Source organism: Pyrus communis, chromosome 6 (genome assembly GCF_041283825.1).
Source record: "Pyrus communis isolate YQ-2024b chromosome 6, ASM4128382v1, whole genome shotgun sequence".
Lineage (NCBI taxonomy): Eukaryota > Viridiplantae > Streptophyta > Magnoliopsida > Rosales > Rosaceae > Pyrus > Pyrus communis.
The window spans coordinates 4,812,520-4,834,495 of record NC_142570.1 but is presented as its reverse complement, the minus strand read 5'-3'; the positions used below and the strand labels follow the sequence as shown (position 1 = coordinate 4,834,495).

Here is a 21,976-nt window from a genome sequence, read left to right as displayed (position 1 = left end):
ACATCAGAATAAATATAGTTGGTTCTGTCTGTAAAATTCAACATCATGACAAATTAATAGAGCAATATGGCAATGCTCTTACGGTCCATTAATTGTCCACAAGAGACGACGATCAGGGTTCGGAATAATGGATTTTCGTCCCACCCTACGTGCAGTCAATTTGTATCAACAAGGGAGGGAAGGGAGCTTTCCCTCTCCAACATTAACTGTAAGTGGTTTCTTAAATTCTTTCAGTTACATGCCACTTAGTACTACGGTCTAGTGGTATTCATCTCCACTTGTAAGTAAAATATCTTAAGTTCGATTCTTGCCACAGACGAATTTGAATTACATTATTATGGCTTGCTCAGTGTGAAGCTTAGTCTACTCTCCACCCCTTTAATATAGATAATATCGTTTGTTAAAAAAAAAAAACATAAATTCACACACATAATACTTTTTATTTTATTTTTTTGGTGAAAGAACACACAATACTTTGGCACTGCATGTGCTACATTATTTTGGCAATAGCGACAGACAAAGCGAACATAATAGGTGACGGTAGAAGGCTTAGAGCCTTAGGTTAGACATAAAATACAAAGGCCAATACGACAATGTCGCCTCTATCTTTCAACCTAAATATGGAAGAGCAACAGCTTTGAGAGGATACTTTAGGATTACAGTTGTGCCATTTGATTCAGTCATGTCAAAACCCTCGCCACTTGCTCCACCGGGCAATGCCCAGTTGAACTTGTGCACGATATTCGCCAGAACAATCTCATCTATAGATATTGCAAACTGAATTCCCGGGCAGATCCTCCTGCCAGCTCCAAATGGAATGAACTGGAAGTCATTCCCTTTATAGTCTAGACCGTTATTCAAGAACCTTTCTGGCTCGTACTCCTCTGGGTTTTCATACGTTTCAGGATCTCTTCCGATTCCCCACGCGTTGATCATAACAAGTGTCTTGGCCTTAATGTCGTAGTCATTTATTTTCACATCCTGTGTCGACACCCTGGGAAGTAGTAATGGTCCTGGAGTATGTAAGCGAAGAGTCTCCTTGATCACTGCCTTCAAGTAGTGCATGCCTACCAAATCATCCTCTGTAATTATGTCTGTTATGTTTCCGACCATTCCCCGTACCTCATTCTGCAATTTGCTCATGATCCTCGGATGCCTCAAAAGCTCAGTCATTGCCCACTCTAGCACTGCATATGTGGTATGAGTGCCTGCAATAAACATATCCTGCATGAACAATGACCAAACTTAGGCTGATCAGGTAAAATCATCCAAAAGTCTTATGATTCAGTAGCTCATTTTTTGTTCCGTCACTTTGTCGACTTTTACAAGCAGTTATAGTAAACTTTGTAGTTCCAATTATATGTAAATGTCACATGCATATGCAAATCAGATGCAAATAGAGAAACTTACTAAGATGAGAGCCTTTATGCCAACTCTATCAAGAGAAAAACCAGCCAAGCTTCCTTCCTGAATCCCAAGCAAAATATCCACGAAATCCTTTTGTTCCTTGTTCTCGACATGAACACGTTCATCATTTCCACTCTTGGACATGTGATCGATATGCTCTTGAACCACACTCTCTAGAAAGTCGTCAAATTGCTTAGCAACCTTGTCTATCTTGGCATGCAAACCATTGACATGGCTCAACCAGGAAAGCCATGGGATATAGTCCCCGATATCCGTAGTTCCCAATAACTCTACGAACTCCTTTATAATCTCCTTAGACATCTTCCCACCTTCTTCACCACTGTACTTACTCCCTAGAGCCACTCTACACATCACATCGTTGGTAAGCGTCACAAACATTTCGCGTAAATTCAGAACTGATGATGATGAGGAGGAAGAGGATAATATAGAACAAGAGTCCTTTATTTTGTTGATCATGTGCTGGGTTTCCTCTTCTCTCACAGCACGAAAAGAGCGAACCATTTTGTTGCTCAAAAGATTTGAAACACATAAACTTTTCATCTGCCTCCAGTACTCACCATAAGGGGCTGTTGCGATGTCTTTGTAGTTGTAGGCAAGCTTCTCATAGATGGTGGACTTGGGTCGGTTGGAAAATGTGATGTCATGGGTTTTCATGATCTCACGGGCAGCCTCTGCCGAAGAGACAACAAGGACTGGGACACTTCCGAAGTGGAGAAGCATAAGAGGGCCATGGCGTTTAGATAAGGCTAGAAGTGAGCGATGTGGGTGCAAGCCTAATTGGTGAAAGTTTCCAATGATGGGGAGCTTTGGTGGAGATGGCGGTAAGGAGTTGTTGGCGGTGGTTGCACTAGCAGAGGACCATTTGTATAGGAGGATTAGGAAAATGGCCACAAGCGCGAAGGAAACAGGCTGCAACAAGTCGGAGGTTCCAAGCAGTTGTGGCATTTGTAAGAGATGTCTTAGCATCTTAATTCTTCTTTTTGAATCAGTAACAAGTGTTTTAATTAGGAAACTGAAGGAAATTGTGTCTGTTTGTTGTTTAAATACAGATCTTAGGTCTTGGTATCGTGTGGAATAGGATCATCCCAAAAGCAAACAACGTAAAGGCTGAATAGTCCGTATGCAGACCACACCAATTCTAGACAACTTGAAAGCTTTTCCAACTTGCTGACATTGACCTTGTAACTCCATTATTTGTGACAGAGATCTTGGATTCATCTCACAAGATTGTAGAAAAATCAGATGTCGACAAATTTTATGAAACTTGGACTTTTTATTTTTGCTTGGATTTGTAAATATACAAAGATCTTTTGGATATTCTTAAGTAGGTCACAGATTTCATGATCTTTACATATCTTCGTGTTTACGTAATGGATATGCTTACGTAATGAAACTATAGATAAAACAGACGTCGTCCTCCGCAGCAGATATCATCGACATCTTCACACGCCCAGCCTTCCAACTAAAAATGGAACGCATACGAATCCTGTAGTTTGATCAGAGAAAAGCTATTTGATGTAAACTCGTATCTGAAGGTGATATCATCAAGCTTAAATGTAGAAAAATACCACCTCTGATGATATTTTTAGGGGTGAAATATCCATAAACCCTTTTTACTTCTCACACCCCTTCCAATTTTCAACCATCGAATCGGATGAATTGAAGAAGATTGAAGGATAAAAATTAACTCGAGATGTGTGAGAAGTAAAAAATGGTGTGTGCATATCACACCTTGATTTTTATGGAGACATAATGTTTATGTTTATGTCACAAGAGCACGCTCGCGCGCGCACACAAGATTTGACTCTGTCTTTGCGCATCAGTTGGCGTCGAAAATTTACAAGAATGTGCCTCCAATTTTTAGCAGTGCACTTAACTTTTAAGCAGTTAATCCTCCCCGCTCGCTCCACCATGCAATTTCCAATGGAACTTGTGCACGTTACTTGTTAAGGCAATCTCATTAACAGCTATGGCAAACTGAATTTCTGGGCAGACCCTGTTAAAGAAATCAACCCCATCTCATTGACAGACCTGCACAAATCTAGAATAAAGAATTCTAGAACATTCACTAAACTTAGTTAGCTAGATTATCCAAGTTAAAGTAGTCCTTTGTAGAAATGACTAGAATGTTGTTCTTAAGTTGGTGGAAGAGTATAGAAGAATGATGAGGTTTCCACCAACATGCAAGATTAGTGTCGATAATTCTAGCTTAGGAAGTTAGTGGAATTATCTAGATATCTCTAGCATGATGTGTCCATACTTCTCCAAGGTTCCATCCATGCCTATAAAAGGAAGGCATCCACACCATTTGTATCAACAATAAATCAATCAATTAAGAAGACTAAGTGAGAGTGAGAAGTAGGAGTAGTCTTGTGAGGAGTGTGAGTGGTCTAGAGTTTGTCTCTAGAAAGAGTGAGTGTCATAGCTTCAAAGAGTGTTCTTGAGAGTTTGTGTGTTGTAATATTTTGTGTGTGTAATACAAGTAATTTGTTTACTTGTGTTGTCTCTCCAACACTTATACTAGAGTTGTGTACTCTAACTTCTTCCCCAACAGACCCCCCTACCAGCTCCGAACGGAATCAACTAAAAGTCATTCCCTTTATAATCTATCCCTCTATTCGGGAACCTTTCTGGCTCGAACTCCTCTGGTTTTTTGTGTAACTCGGGATCACTTGCTATTTCCCATGCATTGATCACCACTTATGTCTTTGATTTGATTTTGTAACCACCTATTTCCACATCTTGGGTCGACAGCCTAGGCACCAGTATTGGAACTGGTGTATGCAAGCAAAAAGTCTCCTTAACCACCGCCTTTAAGTAGTGTATTTCTACCAAATCATCCTCTGTTATGTGTGCTCCGTTACCGACTATTCCTCGTACCTCAGTCTGCAACTTTTTCATGATATGTGTTGATTAACATGTTAACCTTTAACATATAATGTGTTGATTAACTTGTTCATGATGCCTTGTTTCTTGGTGCTCAGCAATTCGGACATTATCTTCAGGATATAAGGTCGCACTGAGGTTAAACACTTGTGCTTGAAGCACGTGATTGAATATCAATGTACAACATTTTGCAGTATTGGTTCACCAGAGAATAGATTTGCCAAGGATAACAATTTTGGAAGCCAGAGTGCCTCGAAAAGAAGATTGCGTGCGTGCTCTGTATGAGAAGTAGATTTGTTGGTGGCGAAGATTTCCGTGGAGAAGGGTCCTCGGCATCTCAGCACAGCTCCCGAAGACACTTTGGATGTGTAGTTAGGCTCTTACTTGTTGATGTGCTACAAAAAGAGGACAAAGTTAGTTCTGAAAGGTACCTTTGTGGGGCTTTAAGTGTAGGCCTTGATACTCGCAATCAAAACTAACTGAGTGCTAGGTGTGTCACTGCTATCTCAATATAGCAGATGTAGAACAAGTGTGTTTTAAGTCAATTACTTGCGCCCCAAGTTACTCGGACTTTTTGTTATCAAAGGATTGTCGTGGATAAAAGTCCACATTATGTTCTTTTTCTTGCCTTGTAAACAAGGACTTTTAGTTCATAGTCTTGTATGTTCGAATGAAGGGAGTCCAGATCCCCTTTAAGCCATTTAGCCGTTTGCTTGGTTCTTGATTGATTTTAATGATATCATATCCATTAAACTAACCAGATTCAGATGCAAATGAGACTCTTAAAGTAGGAAAACAGGTGAATATGACTTGAATACATATTGGAGAATGCATTACGTAATAGATCTACAAATTTAGAGAACAAACAAAGAGCTTCGGGCAAGATTTCACTGTCTGTCAAGGTTGAACTTCTTACAGTCACTTCTCTTTGTGATTACAGGGGTTTGTAGGCTAGAAAGGGATGGATGGTAAACAAGTTTACATAAAGGAATCGATACTACACCACTGAAGGAGATAGTAGAGCTTTTAAACTAAAGAAAAAGATAGCTTGTCCTAAAAAGGACTGCATTTGGGTTGATTTCAGCTTTTGAATGCAAATCTGGCTTGAGAGCAGAGTTTGTATGTTTGTTTGTTTGATTGGTTGAGTGTCCTTATCTCTGGGGCCTCTTCCTCCTTTTATAGGCCAATTAGCCCGACTGTTACAACTTTGTTCTTGCCCGAAAGCATCTGAAAGGTATTGAGTCATCAACGTTTTAATTGTATTGCCACTGAAAAGTGATTTTTGGCTAATTGTGAGTTAGTCTCCATCACTTGTCATTTAAATCATAGGCATATGGTCTATGCATTAATGGGGAGACACCAATTTGTCTCTGGACCTGGTGCTAGGCTTCAAGCAAGTCTTCTTCTAATTGGCATCTCTGGGCTTTCTCACACTTATAGCCCAATGTTCAAATATTAACCCAAACAAGATAGCTAGCAAAATTTGTCGGATAGTTATGCCTTGTAAAACACGTTCTAGTCTAGTACTAGTTTTTTCTCTTCTTTTTCTCTCGTAGCGGTTTTTTGGCCTAGCAATGTATTTGTCCTGTGAATTCTGCTATTAATAATTTTCTTTTATCAATCATTATATATTGCGCAGAACTTGAATAACTTCTTACGCATGCCGTGGCAAGCAGGGAATCATCTTGTTCTTTCTTCCATTTACTTTAGGAGTCTGCTTCTGAGATATAGGCAAAAGGCAATGCGTGAGTCTTCTCGTCTCACGGAAACTGCGGTCTGGCAACGACAATCAGATTGGCTATCCTGTGCATTGTGATACCAAAAATTTCTTCCAGGTCTAAATCTTTGGCTGTATACCCGGAGGAAGCTCCCAATCCAAGCTATGCAGAAGTTGAGCTAGAGCAAGCTCAAAGGTTGCTGTTCTGAACGTAATACAGCAAGCATATCTTGGTCAGATTGGTGGTGCCAGGATAAGACTCTGCAACCCGACAAACCAGACGAGCAACTTCTTCTCTAACATGGCCATACTTCTCTGCTAATCCGCGAAGAGATTGGTGAGGGGTTGTTTCCCAGCTGGTGAAGGTTACCAATGACAGGTAGCTTCGGAGGGCTTGGTGGAAGTTTGAGTTTTCTTTTCCGTCACTTATCCTCAAAGATAAACTTGAGCAACAATATGCGAAAACTGAATGCAAGAAGCAAAGAGGGTTCCTTTAGCAATTGAAGTAGAGCCATTGGAAACCAAAATTCAGTGCCTCGGAGTTTCTGGTTTGGCGCCCCTAGTTGTCGTAATCAATTTCAATATACTGAGATTTGCTTTCGGTGGCACCTACTAGTCGTCAATCGGCAAGGAAGCCACCTCAATTACTTTGTACCATTCAGATTTTCCACCTTGTTTTACTAACAGAAATATGCCAGACAAATCCTCATCTTCTTTTCTGGTTGGCCGTGTAGTAACGGATGATGATACACGCTGTGGTCCCGAAAATAAGTGACAGATAGAGAAACATGCAGAACTATTATCGAGCTCCACAGAAAGAAACTCGAGGATCATTACCCTTATGGAATAGTAACACGGAAACAAAGTATTCAACATTCATCGGTAGTGCGAGATTTGAACGAGTCAACGTTCATCGATATATAGCCACATCAGAATAAATACATTTGGTTCTGTCTGTAAAATTCAACATCATGACAAATTAATAAAGCAATATGACAATGCTCTTATAGTCCATTAATTGTCCTTTCTGGTTTTCTACTTTTGACAATTGGTGCACAAGAGACGACAATCAGGGTTCGGAATAATGGATTTTCGTCCCACCCTACGTGCTGTCAATTTGTATCAACAAGGGAGCTTTCCCTCTCCAATATAAACTGTAAGTGGTTTCTTAAATTCTTTCAGTTACACGCCACTTAGAACGGTCTGGTGGTATTCCTCTTCACTTGTAAGTGAAAGGTCTTAGGTTCAATTATCGTCAAAGACAAATTTGAACCGCAATATTATGGTCAGCGTGAGGCTTAGTCTACTCCCCCACTCCTTTAGTGTAAATAATATCGTTTGTTTAAAAAAAAAAAAAAAGCATACATTCACACACATAATACTTTGGCACTGCATGTGCTAGTTATTTTGGCAATAGCGACAGACAAGGCGAACATAATAGGTGACAGTAGAAGGCTTAGAACCTTACGTTAGACATAAAATACAAAGGCCAATACGCGTACATAGACAATGTAGCCTCTATCTTTCAACCTAAATAAGGAAGAGCAACAGCTTTGAGAGGATACTTTAGGTTTACAGTTACACCATTTGATTCAGTCAGGTCAAAACCCTCGCCACTTGCTTCACCGGGCAATGCCCAGTTGAACTTGTGCACGATATTCGCCAGAACAATCTCATCTATAGATATTGCAAACTGAATTCCCGGGCAGATCCTCCTGCCAGCTCCAAATGGAATGAACTGGAAGTCATTCCCTTTATAGTCTAGACTGTTATTCAAGAACCTTTCTGGTTCGTACTCCTCTGGGTTTTCATACATTTCAGGATCTCTTCCGATTCCCCACGCGTTGATCATAACAAGTGTCTTGGCCTTAATGTCATAATCATTTATTTTCACATCTTGCGTCGACACCCTGGGAACTAGTAATGGAGCAGGAGTATGTAAGCGAAGAGTCTCCTTGATCACTGCCTTCAAGTAGTGCATGCCTACCAAATCATCCTCTGTAATTATGTCTGTTATGTTTCCGACTATTCCCCGTACCTCATTCTGCAATTTTCTCATGATCCTCGGATGCCTCAAAAGCTCAGTCATTGCCCACTCTAGCACTGCATATGTGGTATGAGAGCCTCCAAGAAACATATCCTACATGAACAATTACCAAACTTAGGCTGATCAGGTAAAATCATCCAAAAGTCTTGTGATTCAGTAGCTCATTTTTTGTTCCGTCATTTTGTCAACGTTTACAAGCAGTTATAGTAAACTTTCTAGTTCCAATTATATGTAAATGTCACATGCATATGCAAATCAGATGCAAATATAGAGACTTACTAAGATAAGAGCCTTTATGCCAACTCTATCAAGAGAAAAACCAGCAAAGCTTCCTTCCTGAATCCCAAGCAAAATATCCACGAAATCCTTTTGTTCCTTGTTCTCGACATGAACGCGGTCATCATTATCACTCTTGGACGTCTGATCGATATGCTCTTGAACCACACTCTCTAGAAAGTCGTCAAATTGCTTAGCAACCTTGTCTATCTTGGCATGCAAACCATTGACATGGCTCAACCAAAAAAGCCATGGGATATAGTCCCCGATATCCATAGTTCCCAATAACTCTACGAACCCCTTTATAATCTCCTTAGACATCTTCCCACCTTCGTCACCACTGTACTTCCTCCCTAGAGCCACTCTACATATCACATCGTTGGTAAGCGTCAAAAACATTTCGCTTAAATTCAGAACTGATGATGATGAGGAGGAAGAGGATAATATAGAACAAGAGTCCTTTATTTTGTTGATCATGCGCTGGGTTTCCTCTTCTCTCACAGCATGAAAAGAGCGAACCCTTTTGTTGCTCAAAAGATTTGAAACACATAAACTTTTCATCTGCCTCCAGTACTCACCATAAGGGGCTGTTGCGATGTCTTTGTAGTTGTAGGCAAGCTTCTCATAGATGGTGGACTTGGGTCGGTCGGAAAATGCGATGTCATGGGTTTTCATGATCTCACGGGCAGCCTCTGCCGAAGAGACAACAAGGACTGGGACACTTCCGAAGTGGAGAAGCATAAGAGGGCCATGGCGTTTGGATAAGGCTAGAAGTGAGCGATGTGGGTGCAAGCCTAATTGGTGAAAGTTTCCAATGATGGGGAGCTTTGGTGGAGATGGCGGTAAGGAGTTGTTGACGGTGGTTGCACTAGCAGATGACCATTTGTATAGGAGGATTAGGAAAATGGCCACAAGCGCGAAGGAAACAGGCTGCAACAAGTCGGAGGTTCCAAGCAGTTGTGGCATTTGTAAGAGATGTCTTAGCATCTTAATTCTTCTTTTTGAATCAGTAACAAGTGTTTTAATTAGGAAACTGAAGGAAATTGTGTCTGTTTGTTGTTTAAATACAGATCTTAGGTCTTGGTATCGTGCGGAATAGGATCATCCCAAAAGCAAACAACGTAAAGGCTGAATTGTCCGTATGTAGACCACACCAATTCTATACAACTAGAAAGCTTTTCCAACTTGCTGACATTGACCTTGTAACTACATTATTTGTGACAGAGATCTTGGATTCACCTCACAAGATTGTAGAAAAATCAGATGTCGACGAATTTTATGAAACTTGGACTTTTATTTTTGCTTGGATTTGTAAATATACAAAGATCTTTTGGATATTCTTAAGTAGGTCACAGATTTCATGATCTTTACATATCTTCGTGTTTTTGCTTACGTAATGAAACTATAGATAAAACAGATGTCGTCCTCGGCAGCAGATATCATCGACATCTTCACACGCCCAGCCTTCCAACTAAAACTGGAACGCATACGAATCCTGTAGTTTGATCAGAGAAAAGCTATTTGATGTAAACTCGTATCTGAAGGTGATATCATCAAGCTTAAATTTAAAAAATATCACCTCTGATGATATTTTTTAGGGATGTAATATCCATGCACTCCCTTCCAATTTTCAGCTGTCAAATCGGATAAATTGAAGAAGATCCAAGGACAAAAATTAACTCAAGATGTGTAAGAAGTGAAAAGGGGTGTACGGATATCACACCCTAATTTTTATGGAGACATAATGTTTATGTTTATGTCACAAGAGCAAGCTCGCGCGAACGCACACAGGATTTGACTTTGTCTTTGCTCAGCAGTTGGCGTCAAAAATTTACAAGAATGTGCCTCCAATTTTTAGCAGTGCACTTAACTTTTAAGCAGTTAATCCTCCCCGCTCGCTCCACCATGCAGTTTCCAATGGAACTTGTGCACGTTACTTGTTAAGGCAATCTCATTAACAGCTATGGCAAACTGAATTTCTGGGCAGACCCTCCTACCAGCTCCAAACGGAATCAACTGAAAGTCATTCCCTTTATAATCTATCCCTCTATTCAGGAACCTTTCTAGCTCGAACTCCTCTGGTTTTTTGTATAACTCGGGATCTCTTGCTATTTCCCATGCATTGATCACCACTTATGTCTTGGATTTGATTTTGTAACCACCTATTTCCACATCTTGGGTCGACAACCTAGGCACCAGTAATGGAACTGGTGTATGCAAGCGAAAAGTCTCCTTAACCACCGCCTTTAAGTAGTGCATTTCTACCAAATCATCCTCTGTTATGTGTGCTCCGTTACCGACTATTCCTCGTACCTCAGTCTGCAACTTGTTCATGATATGTGTTGATTAACATGTTAACCTTTAACATATAATGTGTTGATTAACTTGTTCATGATGCCTTGTTTCTTGGTGCTCAGCAATTCGGACATTATCTTCAGGATATATGGTCGCTCTGAGGTTAAACACTTGTGCTTGAAGTACGTGATTGAATATCAAGGTACAACATTTTGCAGTACTGGTTCACCAGAGAATAAATTTGCCAAGGATAATAATTTTGGAAGCCAGAGTACCTCAAAAAGAAGATTGCGTGCGTGCTCTGTATGAGAAGTAGATCTGTTGGTGATGAACATTTCCGTGGGGAAGGATCCTCAGCACCTCAGCACATCTCCCCTAGGGATTGGCACTTTAGATGTGTAGTCAGGCTCTTGCTTGCTGATGTGCTACAAGAAGATGACAGAGTTAGTTTTGAAAGGTGCCTTTGTGGGGCCTTAGGTGTAGGCCTTGAGGCTCGCAATCAAAACTAACTGAGTGCTAGGCGTGCCACTGCTATCTCAGTATAGCAGATGTAGAACAAGTGTGTTTTAAGTCGATTATTTGCGCCCCAAGTTACTCAGACTTCTTGTTATCAAAGGATTGTCGTGGATGGGTTAAGTTCACATTAAGTTCTTTTTCTTGCCTTGTAAACAAGGACTTTTAGTTCATAGTCTTGTATGTTCGAATGAAGTGAATCCAGATCCCCTTTAAGCCATTTAGCCGTTTGCTTGGTTCTTGATTGATTTTAATGATATCATATCCATTAAACTAACCATATCCAGATGCAAATGAGACTCTTAAAGTAGGAAAACAGGTGAATATGACTTGAATACATATTGGAGAATGCGTTACCCAAATTTAGAGAACAAAAAAAGAGCTTCAGGCAAGATTTCACTTTGTCTGTCAAGGTTGAACTTCTTGCAGTCACTTCTCTTTGTGATTATAGGGGTTTGTATGCTAGAAAGTGATGGATGGTAAACAAGTTTACACAAGGGAATCGATACTATGCCACTGAAGGAGATAGCAGAGCTTTTAAACTAGAGAGAGAGATAGCTTGTCCTAAAAACGACTGAATCTAGGTTGATTTCAGCTTTTGGATGCAAATCTGGCTTGAGAGCAGAGTTTATATGTTTGTTTGTTTGATTGGTTGAATGTCATTGTCTCTGAGGCCTCTTGCTCCTTTGATAGGCCAATTAGCCCGACTGCTGCAACTTTGTTCTTGCCTGAAAGCATCTAAAGGGTAGTCATCAGCTTTTTACTTTTATTGCCACTGAAAAGTGTTTTTTGGCTGATTGTGAGTTAGTCTCCATCACTTGTCATTAAATCATAGGTACATGGTCTATGCATTAATGGGGAGGCGCCAATTTGTCTCTGGACCTGGTGCTAGGCTTCAGGCAAGTTTTCTTTTAATTGGCATCTCTGGGCTTTCTCATATTTGCAGCCCAATGTTCAAATATTAACCCAAACAAGATGAGCGACTGAGCCAGCAAAATTTGTTGGACAGTTATGCCTAGTAAAACACGTTCTAGTCTAGTACTAGTTTTTTCTCTTCTTTTTCTCTCATAGCGGTTTTTTGGCCTAGCAATGTATTTGTCCTGTGAATTCTGCTATAAGTAATTTTCTTTTATCAATCATTATATATTGCGCAGAACTTGAATAACTTCTTACGCATGCCGTGGCAAGCGGGGAATCATCTTGTTCTTTCTTCCATTTACTTTAGGAGTCTGCTTCTGAGATATAGGCAAAAGGCAATGCGTGAGTCTTCTTGTCTCACCGAAACCGCGGTCTGGCAACGACATTCCGATTGGCTATCCTGTGCATTGTGATACCAAAAATTTCTTCCAGGTCCAAATCTTTAGCTGTATACCTGGAGGAAGCTCCCAATCCAAGCTATGCAGAAGTTGAGCTGGAGCAAGCTCAAAGGTTGCTGTTCTGAACGTAATACAGCAAGCATATCTTGGTCAGATTGGTGGTGCCAGGATAAGACTCTGCAACCCGACAAACCAGACGAGCAATGCGTGAGTCTGCTTCTGAGATATAGGCAAAAGGCAATGCGTGAGTCTTCTCGTCTCACGGAAACCGCAGTCTGGTAACGACATTCCGATTGGCTATCCTGTGCATTGTGATACCAAAAATTTCTTCCAGGTCCAAATCTTTAGCTGTATACCCGGAGGAAGCTCCCAATCCAAGCTATGCAGAAGTTGAGCTGGAGCAAGCTCAAAGGTTGCTGTTCTGAACGTAATACAGCAAGCATATCTTGGTCAGATTGGTGGTGCCAGGATAAGACTCTGCAACCCGACAAACCAGACGAGCAACTTCTTCTCTAACATGGCCATACTTCTCTGCCAATCCGCAAAGAGATAGGTGAGGGGTTTTTTCCCAGCTGGTGAAGGTTACCAACGACAGGTAGCTTTGGAGGGCTTGGTGGAAGTTTGAGTTTTCTTTTCCGTCACTTATCCTCAAAGATAAACTTGAGCAACAATATGAGGAAACTGAATGCAAGAAGCAAAGAGTGTTCCTTTAGCAATTGAAGTAGAGCCATTGGAAACCAAAATTCAGTGCATCGGAGTTTCTGGTATGGCACCCCTAGTTGTCGTAATCAATTTCAATATACTGAGATTTGGTTTCGGTGGCACCTACTAGTCGTCAATCGGCAAGGAAGCCACCTCAATTACTTTGTACCATTCAGATTTTCCACCTTGTTTTACTAACAGAAATATGCCAGGCAAATCCTCATCTTCTTTTCTGGTTGGCCGTGTAGTAACGGATGATGATACACGCTGTGGTCCCAAAAATAAGTGAGAGATAGAGAAACATGCAGAACTATTATCGAGCTCCACAGAAAGAAACTCGAGGATCATTACCCTTATGGAATACTAATACGGAAACAAAGTATTCAACATTTATCGGTAGTGCAAGATTTGAACGATTCAACGTTCATCGATATATAGCCACATCAGAATAAATACATTTGGTTCTGTCTGTAAAATTCAACATCATGACAAATTAATAAAGCAATATGATAATGCTCTTATAGTCCATTAATTGTCCTTTCTGGTTTTCTACTTTTGACAGTTGGTGCACAGGACAATCTCGAGGTCGATCAGGCCCAGGACAATCTCGATGTCTTGCTTCCATTTCTTGAAATTTCCTCCACTTAAAGGCTCAATCGAAGAGAAATTCATGGCTGCAGAAGACATCTAATTATTGTTAGTAACTAACCAATGCATGTTTGTACCACACTTATGAGCAAGAGGTACAGACTGCCATTAAAGGATAATCTTTTCATACTCATATCTCAGGCCTTTGGACAAGAGTTTATGCTGAACAAAGACACCATGCGTGATTTAAATATCTTGCCTGCTCATACATACTTTCTTTTGAGAAAAATGTGGACGTTGCATGAATCTCATCACCAGAGAATGACATATATAATTTAAACAACTTAAATAATGCAAAAAGTGCATGATGATATTAATTTAAAATTGCAGAACTCATCATACAGAAAAAATTAAACACAAACATATTGGTTCCAGGTCTTTTTAGTGTGCTCTGATACCAAATGTTGGAATAAATCAAATATTTTCGAACACATCATAGTTTTTAATTACATAGATGAAGATAACCTGCAGAAGACATGGTCGTGTTTCAAAGAGACTCTTCTACTCACTAGAGATCTGAATATTCTTATGGTGATAGTCCCAAATCGAAGAAGAAATTCTCTGTGAGCAGGGAATCCTTTTTATAGAGTTAGTGTTCCCCAACTTCCATCTATCGTGGAACATGGTTATTCCACCGTTGCCTCTAATTCCATCGTGCATGTAGTGGACCTGATACGTGCTTCAAACCGCAAGCACTATGGATGAAGCTCCTCAATTATGGGCTATGGTTTTTCCACGTATTTAAAAAACCCCAACTGACTTATAATTTCAAATATGTTGACTCATTATTATCAATACTAGTTGAGTCCAATAAGGATTCCTACAATCAAAACTTGCGTCTTGGCTCCAATGTTGTAACCACTTATTTCCACGTCTTGGGTCGACACCCTGGGCACTAGTAATGGAACTGGTGGATGTAAGCGAAGAGTCTCCTTAATCACCGCTTTCAGGTAGTGCATTTCTACCAAATCATCCTCTGTTATGTGTGCTCCATTACCGACTATTCCTCGTACCTCAGTCTGTAATTTGTCCAGGACCCTTGGGTGCCTTAAAAGCTCAGTCATGCCCACTCTAGGGCTGTATATGTTGTATCAGTGCCAACAGCAAACATATCCTACATGAATGATTTATGTTGATTAAGATATTAACCTCTGACATACATATATATATATATATATATAAACCTCTAACATAATATATATAATTATATATATAAGAGAGAGAGATACAGAGTTACCAGGATGAGAGCCCTTATAGTAACTGTATCAATCGGGAAACCAGTCAAGTTTCCTTTCTGAATCCCAAGCAAAACGTCCACAAAATCCTTTTGCTCATCATCTCCACTCTTTGAACTATAGTTCATGTGTTCTTGAATAACTCCGTCTATAAAGTCATCCCGCTGCTTAGCCACCTTGTCCAACTTTGCTTTGAACCGTTGACATGACTCAACCAAGAAAGCCATGGAACATAGTCCCCGAAATCGATAGTCCCCACTAACTCTCCAAACTCCCCCAAAAGCTGCTTAAACGTCCTCTCACCATCTCTGCCACTGTACTTCCTCCCCAGAGCCACTCTACATACCACGTCATTAGTAAGCCGCACAAACATTTCACTTAAATTCAAAACTGATGATGATGATTGCTCTATGTGGCTGATCATGGATTTGGTTTCCTCTTCCCTCACCGGGCAAAAAGAGCGAACCCTTTTGTTGCTCAAAAGATTTAGGACACATACACTTTTCACCTGCCTCCAGTATTCTCCATAAGGAGCAAATGCAACATCGTTGCAGTTGTAGAAGAGTTTCTCAGCGCTGGTGGACTTGGGTCGGTCAGAAAATGTGAGATCATGGGTTTTCATGATCTCGCGGGCAGCCTCAGATGAAGAGACTACAAGGACCGGGACACGTCCAAAGTGGAGAAGCATGAGAGGGCCATGGCGTTGAGATAAGGCGTGAAGTGAGCGATGAGGGTGGAACCCTAGTTGATGATGTTGGTATTTGACAGTTTACTAACTCAATACCAAAATATGTGGGTGATAAGTTTACAAACTCTATCACACCTCTTGCACTTTGCACTCTCAAATAAAATTGGACAAAGAAAGAAATAGAGAAAGGAGGGAAGCAACAAGCTTTGGCAAAACACTTGGACTTTGATATATGAAAAGGTTTACAAACTGTTGGAATAAGAAAGCTTACAAGCTTCTTCACAATTGGAAATGGGATTCGGATGGGATGATTTACAATGCTTGAGAGCTTGGGTATTTATAGCAAACCAAATGATTAAACTAAGATTATTTATTACCACACAAAACACATTAATTGCACCTAATAATTTTTATTCAACCATACCTAACATTGCCTAACTTTGACATTGATTTTCAACAATAGCAACCTGTTTTGATTTGAATTTCCAACACACCTCCTCAAATCAAAACGCCTTCATTCCTAGCATTTCACGCAGTAGCCGGAATGTTTCAATTGGCAATGGCTTTGTGAAGATGTCTGCCACTTGTTCCTTGGTGTGACAGTAGACAAGTTCAATTGTCTTTTGCTTCACATGGTCCCTTAGAAAATGGAACCTGGTATCAATGTGCTTGCTCCTTCCATGTTGAACAGGATTCTTTGCAAGTTTGATTGCAGACACGTTATCTACGTGAATCACAGTCGATTCCACTTGTGGATGACACACTGACTTCAACAGATTTCTTAACCAAATTGCCTCACACACGGTTGAGGCTACAACAACATACTCGGCTTCACATGATGACAAAGCAACAATTGATTGCTTCTTTGAAGTCCATGAGAAAGCTGTTGATCCTAGAAAAAACACATAGCCAGTTGTGCTTTTCCTTTCATCTTGGTCACCTCCCCAATCACTATCTGAATAACCAAATAATTTTGCATCTTCACCAAAATTATAAAATAGACCATAGTTTAGAGTACCTCTTATGTACCTCAAAATTCTCTTGGCGGCCAGCCAATGAGACTCCCTTGGTGTTTCCATGTATCGACTCACGAGTCCAACACCATAAACTATATCAGGTCTTGTGATTGTAAGGTACCTTAGGCTTCCAACGAGGCTTTTGTACACTGTTGAGTTTACAAACTCACCCTCTCCTCCTTTGGACAGCTTCAATCCAGTTGCGACTGGGGTATTGACAGTGTTGCACTTGTCCATATTGAACTTCTTCAATATGTCTCTCATGTACCTTTGTTGAGAGATGTAGATACCATCACTTTCTTGCTTCACTTCTATGCCAAGAAAGTATGACATTAATCCATTGTCAGTCATCTCGAATTCACTGAACATGGATTGCTTGAACTCATGGAACATTGCCTCATTGTTTCCTGTAAACAATAAATCATCTACATAGAGACAAATAATTAAGAACTCCCCTTTTTCACCATTCTTCATGTAAACTGAATGCTCGTATGGACATTTCTGAAATCCATTTTGGTGAAGGTAGTTGTCGATCCTTGAGTTCCAAGCTCGTGGTGCTTGCTTGAGGCCGTACAAAGCCTTCTTCAAACGATACACCTTATCTTCTTCTCCTTGTACTTGGAAGCCTTCCGGTTGTTCCACGTACACTTCTTCCTCAAGTACTCCATTAAGGAAGGCTGACTTGACATCTAGTTGATAAATTTTCCATTTATGATGTGCGGCAAGAGAGATTAGCAATCTTACCGTGTCAAGTCTCGCAACTGGAGCATAGACTTCATCATAGTCCACTCCATACTTCTGTTTGTAGCCCTTTGCTACAAGCCTTGATTTGTATCGATCCACACTCCCATCTGCAGTGCGTTTGATCTTGTAAACCCACTTGACACCAATAGCCTTCTGATTTGGTGGGAGCTTTGTCAGCTCCCAAGTGTCATTCTTCTCGATGGCATGGATCTCTTCTTCCATGGCTTTCTTCCAACAATCTTCTTCCACAGCTTCATTGAATGAGAAAGGCTCGTGGTCTGCATACAAGCAGAAAAGGTTGGTTTCTTCTTCTTCTTCTTGTCCATAAATCTCTGTGAGACTCCTTAACCTCACTGGAGTTGAGGAGCTGCTTTCCTCACTAGATGTAGGACCACTCCTTGCAATTCTGTGCACTGGAGTTGTTGTGATTGTTTGAGCAGGCTGTTGCTCAATCGGTGGTACAACTTCTGGTTCTTCAAAATCAGTGGAGACGATCTTCTCTTTACTGACTTCTTTGTTGTTCCACGTCCATGTCTCTTCCTCACTGAAGATGACATCTCTACTAACCACTAGTTTGCCAGTTAGTGGGTTGTAGAGCTTGTATGCCTTGGACTCCTCACTATAGCCCACAAACACACATTTCTCACCTCTATCATCAAGTTTCCTCCTCTTGGCTTCTGGAACTTGAGCATATGCAACACACCCAAAAATTCTTAGGTGTGTAACATTCGGCTTGTATCCACTCCAAGCCTCTTGTGGTGTCATCCTCTTGACACTCTTTGTTGGACATCGATTCAACAAATAAATCGAACAAGCTACAGCTTCTGCCCATAACTCTTTTGGCAAATTCTTCTCCTTAAGCATGGACCTTGTCATGTCAAGGATGGTTCGATTCTTTCTTTCGGCTATCCCATTTTGATGTGGGGTATAGGCAGCAGTAAGTTGATGCCTAATTCCTTGCTCCTTGCAGTATGCTTGGAAAGCATTGGAGGTGTACTCTCCACCTCTATCTGATCTCACAGCCACAAGCTTGTGGTTACTTTCTGCCTCTGTGAGTGCCTTGAACTCCTTGAAAATTTTTAGGGCAGCTGACTTCTCCTTGAGAAAATAGACCCAAGTCTTTCTATTGAAATCATCAATGAAGGTAATAAAATACCTATTACCTCCATAAGACATGGGATCCAATGGACCACATATATCTGTGTGCACCAACTGCAATGGTGCCTTTGCTCTCCATGTATCACCAACAGGGAACGATAGTCGTGCTTGCTTGCCAAGCACACAACCTTCACATACTTGGCGTGTGGCTTCAATCTGGGGTAGACCACGAACCATTCCTCCACTTGACAGCAACTTTAGGCCATTGAAATTAAGATGGCCAAATCGAAGATGCCATTTCCATGACTCATCTTCCATTACACCGATGTTGCAGCTTCCAATCTTTGTGTTCAAATTCAACGGAAACATCCGGTTCTTTGACATTCGAACACGTGCAATAAGCTTTCTCCTTGCATTCCTGAGAGTGAGAAGCATGTTCTCCATATGTATAATGTACCCTTTCAGGAGCAGTTGACCAATGCTCAGAATGTTGCTCTTCATACCTGGTATGTAGTAGGTATCGGAGATGTATTCTTCTCTTCCATCCTTCTGGATGATCTTGATCTTCCCTTTGCCTTCAACTGGCAACTTTGAGGAGTCACCAAGACTTACAGATCCATAGGCCCCTTCTTTGAGTTCGGCAAAAAACTCCTTCTTTCCACACATGTGATTGCTTGCACCAGAGTCCAAATACCAAACATCTTGTTGGCTACTGGAATCATGGTGTGCTAGTAAGACTGTAAGTTCTTCATCAGTATTTCCACTTGATTCTGCCATGTTGACATGCTCACCATTTTTATGTGAACATTCATTGGCATAATGTCCATATTGCTTACAGTTGTGACACTGGATATGCGCCTTTCCTCGAGTAGATCTCCACTCCTGAGACTGACCTTGATTTTGTGCATAGCCTCGACCTCTTCCTCGGGCTCGTCCTCGGCTACGGTTGGATGAGCTCCCACGACGTGAGTTCCACTGTCCACGACCTTTATTTGGTTTGTCAATATTCAACTTTGACTCCAAAGCTTGCTCTAGCGTTGTGGGGCTTGCATTCTTCTGAATGCGTTGCTCGTGAACTAGGAGGGATCCTAGTAGCTCTTCTGCGCTCATCACCTCCAAATCCTTGGATTCCTCAATGGCAGTCACCACATGCTCAAACTTAGATGTGAGTGACCGGAGTATCTTCTCCACAACTCATACTTCATCGAGTCTCTCGCCATTTCTCCTCATCTGATTTACTATCACAATGAGCCTTGAGTGATAGTCGGAGATGCTCTCCCCTTCATTCATATGAGCAGTTTCAAAATCTGCTCGAAGTGATTGTAACCTCACTTTCTTGACTCGATCTACTCCTTTGTAGATTGTACTGAGTGTATCCCATACTTGCTTGCTCGTTGTTGCTTCTGCAACCTTCTCGAACGTTGAATCTTCCAAACCCTGGTATAGAAGATACAGCGCCTTTTGGTCATTCTTTCGTAAGTCCTTGAGAGTGTTCCTTTGATCCGCAGTATATACGGCTTCTTGCTCGGCAGTGGGTACAACATACCCACTACTGACAACTTCTCATAGCTCCTGTGATCCAAACAATGCTTTGAATTGGATGCACCATCTTTCATAATTTTCTTTCTTCAATGTGGGAACTTGGAGTTGCACTAAGTTGGACGCCATAACTGCTGCACCTGCCAGAATGGTATTCTGGCTCTGATACCAATTGTTGGTATTTGACAGTTTACTAACTCAATACCAAAATATGTGGGTGATAAGTTTACAAACTCTATCACACCTCTTGCACTTTGCACTCTCAAATAAAATTGGACAAAGAAAGAAATAGAGAAAGGAGGGAAGCAACAAGCTTTGGCAAAACACTTGGACTTTGATATATGAAAAGGTTTACAAACTGTTGGAATAAGAAAGCTTACAAGCTTCTTCACAATTGGAAGTGGGATTCGGATGGGATGATTTACAATGCTTGAGAGCTTGGGTATTTATAGCAAACCAAATGATTAAACTAAGATTATTTATTACCACACAAAACACATTAATTGCACCTAATAATTTTTATTCAACCATACCTAACATTGCCTAACTTTCCATGCCTAACTTTGACATTGATTTTCAACAATAGCAACCTGTTTTGATTTGAATTTCCAACAGATGAAAGTTGCCGATGATAGGGAGCTTTGATGGCGAAGGGGGTGAGGGGGATTTGTTGGTGGTTGACGCGGAGTTGTGCCATCTGTGTAGGAGGATGAGGAATGGCCAACAGTGTGATGGTCGAAGGTAGCAAAAACAAGGAGGTTTTATCCATCACTCTAGCAATATTAGCAAAAGAAAATGTGTGCGCATCTCCTTCTGTGAAGCTTGTTTAAATAAACATCTTCATGCACCAATGTATCATAAAAAATGAAACCACCGCCCGGAAATCGGTGATTGCAACATATGACGTCCTAAAACTTTTATAAAAATTTTGTCTTAAATAGGACATGTGTCTGCATTTTCTGCTTCATATGTTGGAGGTGTCTACATTTTCTGCTTAACATGTTGCAGTTTCCATTACAAATTAGAAGCCACATAAAATTGAAGTTTCTACTTTGCGTTAGATATGTTAGCTGGGGTCCCGTTTGGTGTAATGGATTGGATTGAAACAAATAGGTCACTATTTTCATGGTTTGTTAAAGGAAAGAAAAACAAAAATTAAGCCAACTTGTGGGTAGGAGATGGATTAATAAAAAATACTTACCTATTCAATTCTTCGTAAAATGGAAGGGTGAGAAAGGTGAAGGTTTCTTTCATGTCTACTCCGTCTGCAATCCCTTCCAAATAAGAAAATAAAAATCATTTTTCTCTACCCTTAATGCACGTGGAATTTTAAAAGTTATCTATCTTAATCCAATCCTTGATACCTGACCAATTCTAGATATATACGAGGATGCACAAAATTTGCCATGGAGAACCATACCAGTTGATTCCCCTCACCATATTATAGTCAACCATTGCAAAGGTGATGACTTTCTCTTTCTTTCCTTGTTTTTAATTTTTTTTAATGTTCATGATATTTCTCTAGAGAGAGCGAGAGAGAGAGAGAGAGAGAGAGAGAGAGAGAGGAACATATAGGTGTAGCCCCACCCTGCACCCTAATAACTAACAAAGAAGTGGGAAACAAGGATCAAACTCAGAATCACTTATAAAGAAGGTCCGGTAAAAAACGATCAACAATGTATATTAGCATGTAGTGTTTAATAGTTTAACTTACAAGTATTTGTAGTTTTATTTTGATGAATAAACAAATCAGGATAAATATGATGATTGATGGCCAGTCCATTGACTCGCATCCAAGTGATGAAAATTGGATTTGGATCCCATCCGG

The 21,976-nt window shown here is 40.6% G+C and overlaps 2 protein-coding genes and 1 pseudogene across 2 annotated transcripts; all 3 read right to left on the bottom strand.

The window, feature by feature from the left end:
* Positions 1 to 420: 420 nt before the first annotated feature.
* Positions 421 to 2,537, bottom strand: LOC137711226 (cytochrome P450 736A117-like). The gene is made up of 2 exons (XM_068450452.2): positions 1,411 to 2,537; positions 421 to 1,224 (listed from the first exon to the last, which is right to left on the bottom strand). Exons 1-2 carry the CDS (start codon positions 2,392 to 2,394, stop codon positions 610 to 612), a joined length of 1,599 nt encoding a protein of 532 aa, XP_068306553.2. The 5' UTR covers positions 2,395 to 2,537; the 3' UTR covers positions 421 to 609.
* A 4,860-nt stretch (positions 2,538 to 7,397) lies between these two features.
* LOC137711153 (cytochrome P450 736A117) lies at positions 7,398 to 9,400 on the bottom strand. Its single transcript, XM_068450361.2, has 2 exons — positions 8,358 to 9,400; positions 7,398 to 8,171 (listed from the first exon to the last, which is right to left on the bottom strand). Exons 1-2 carry the CDS (start codon positions 9,339 to 9,341, stop codon positions 7,557 to 7,559), a joined length of 1,599 nt encoding a protein of 532 aa, XP_068306462.2. The 5' UTR covers positions 9,342 to 9,400; the 3' UTR covers positions 7,398 to 7,556.
* Positions 9,401 to 10,235: 835 nt separating this feature from the next.
* Positions 10,236 to 21,931, bottom strand: LOC137710167 (cytochrome P450 736A117-like; annotated as a pseudogene).
* Between the last annotated feature and the right edge of the window lie 45 nt (positions 21,932 to 21,976).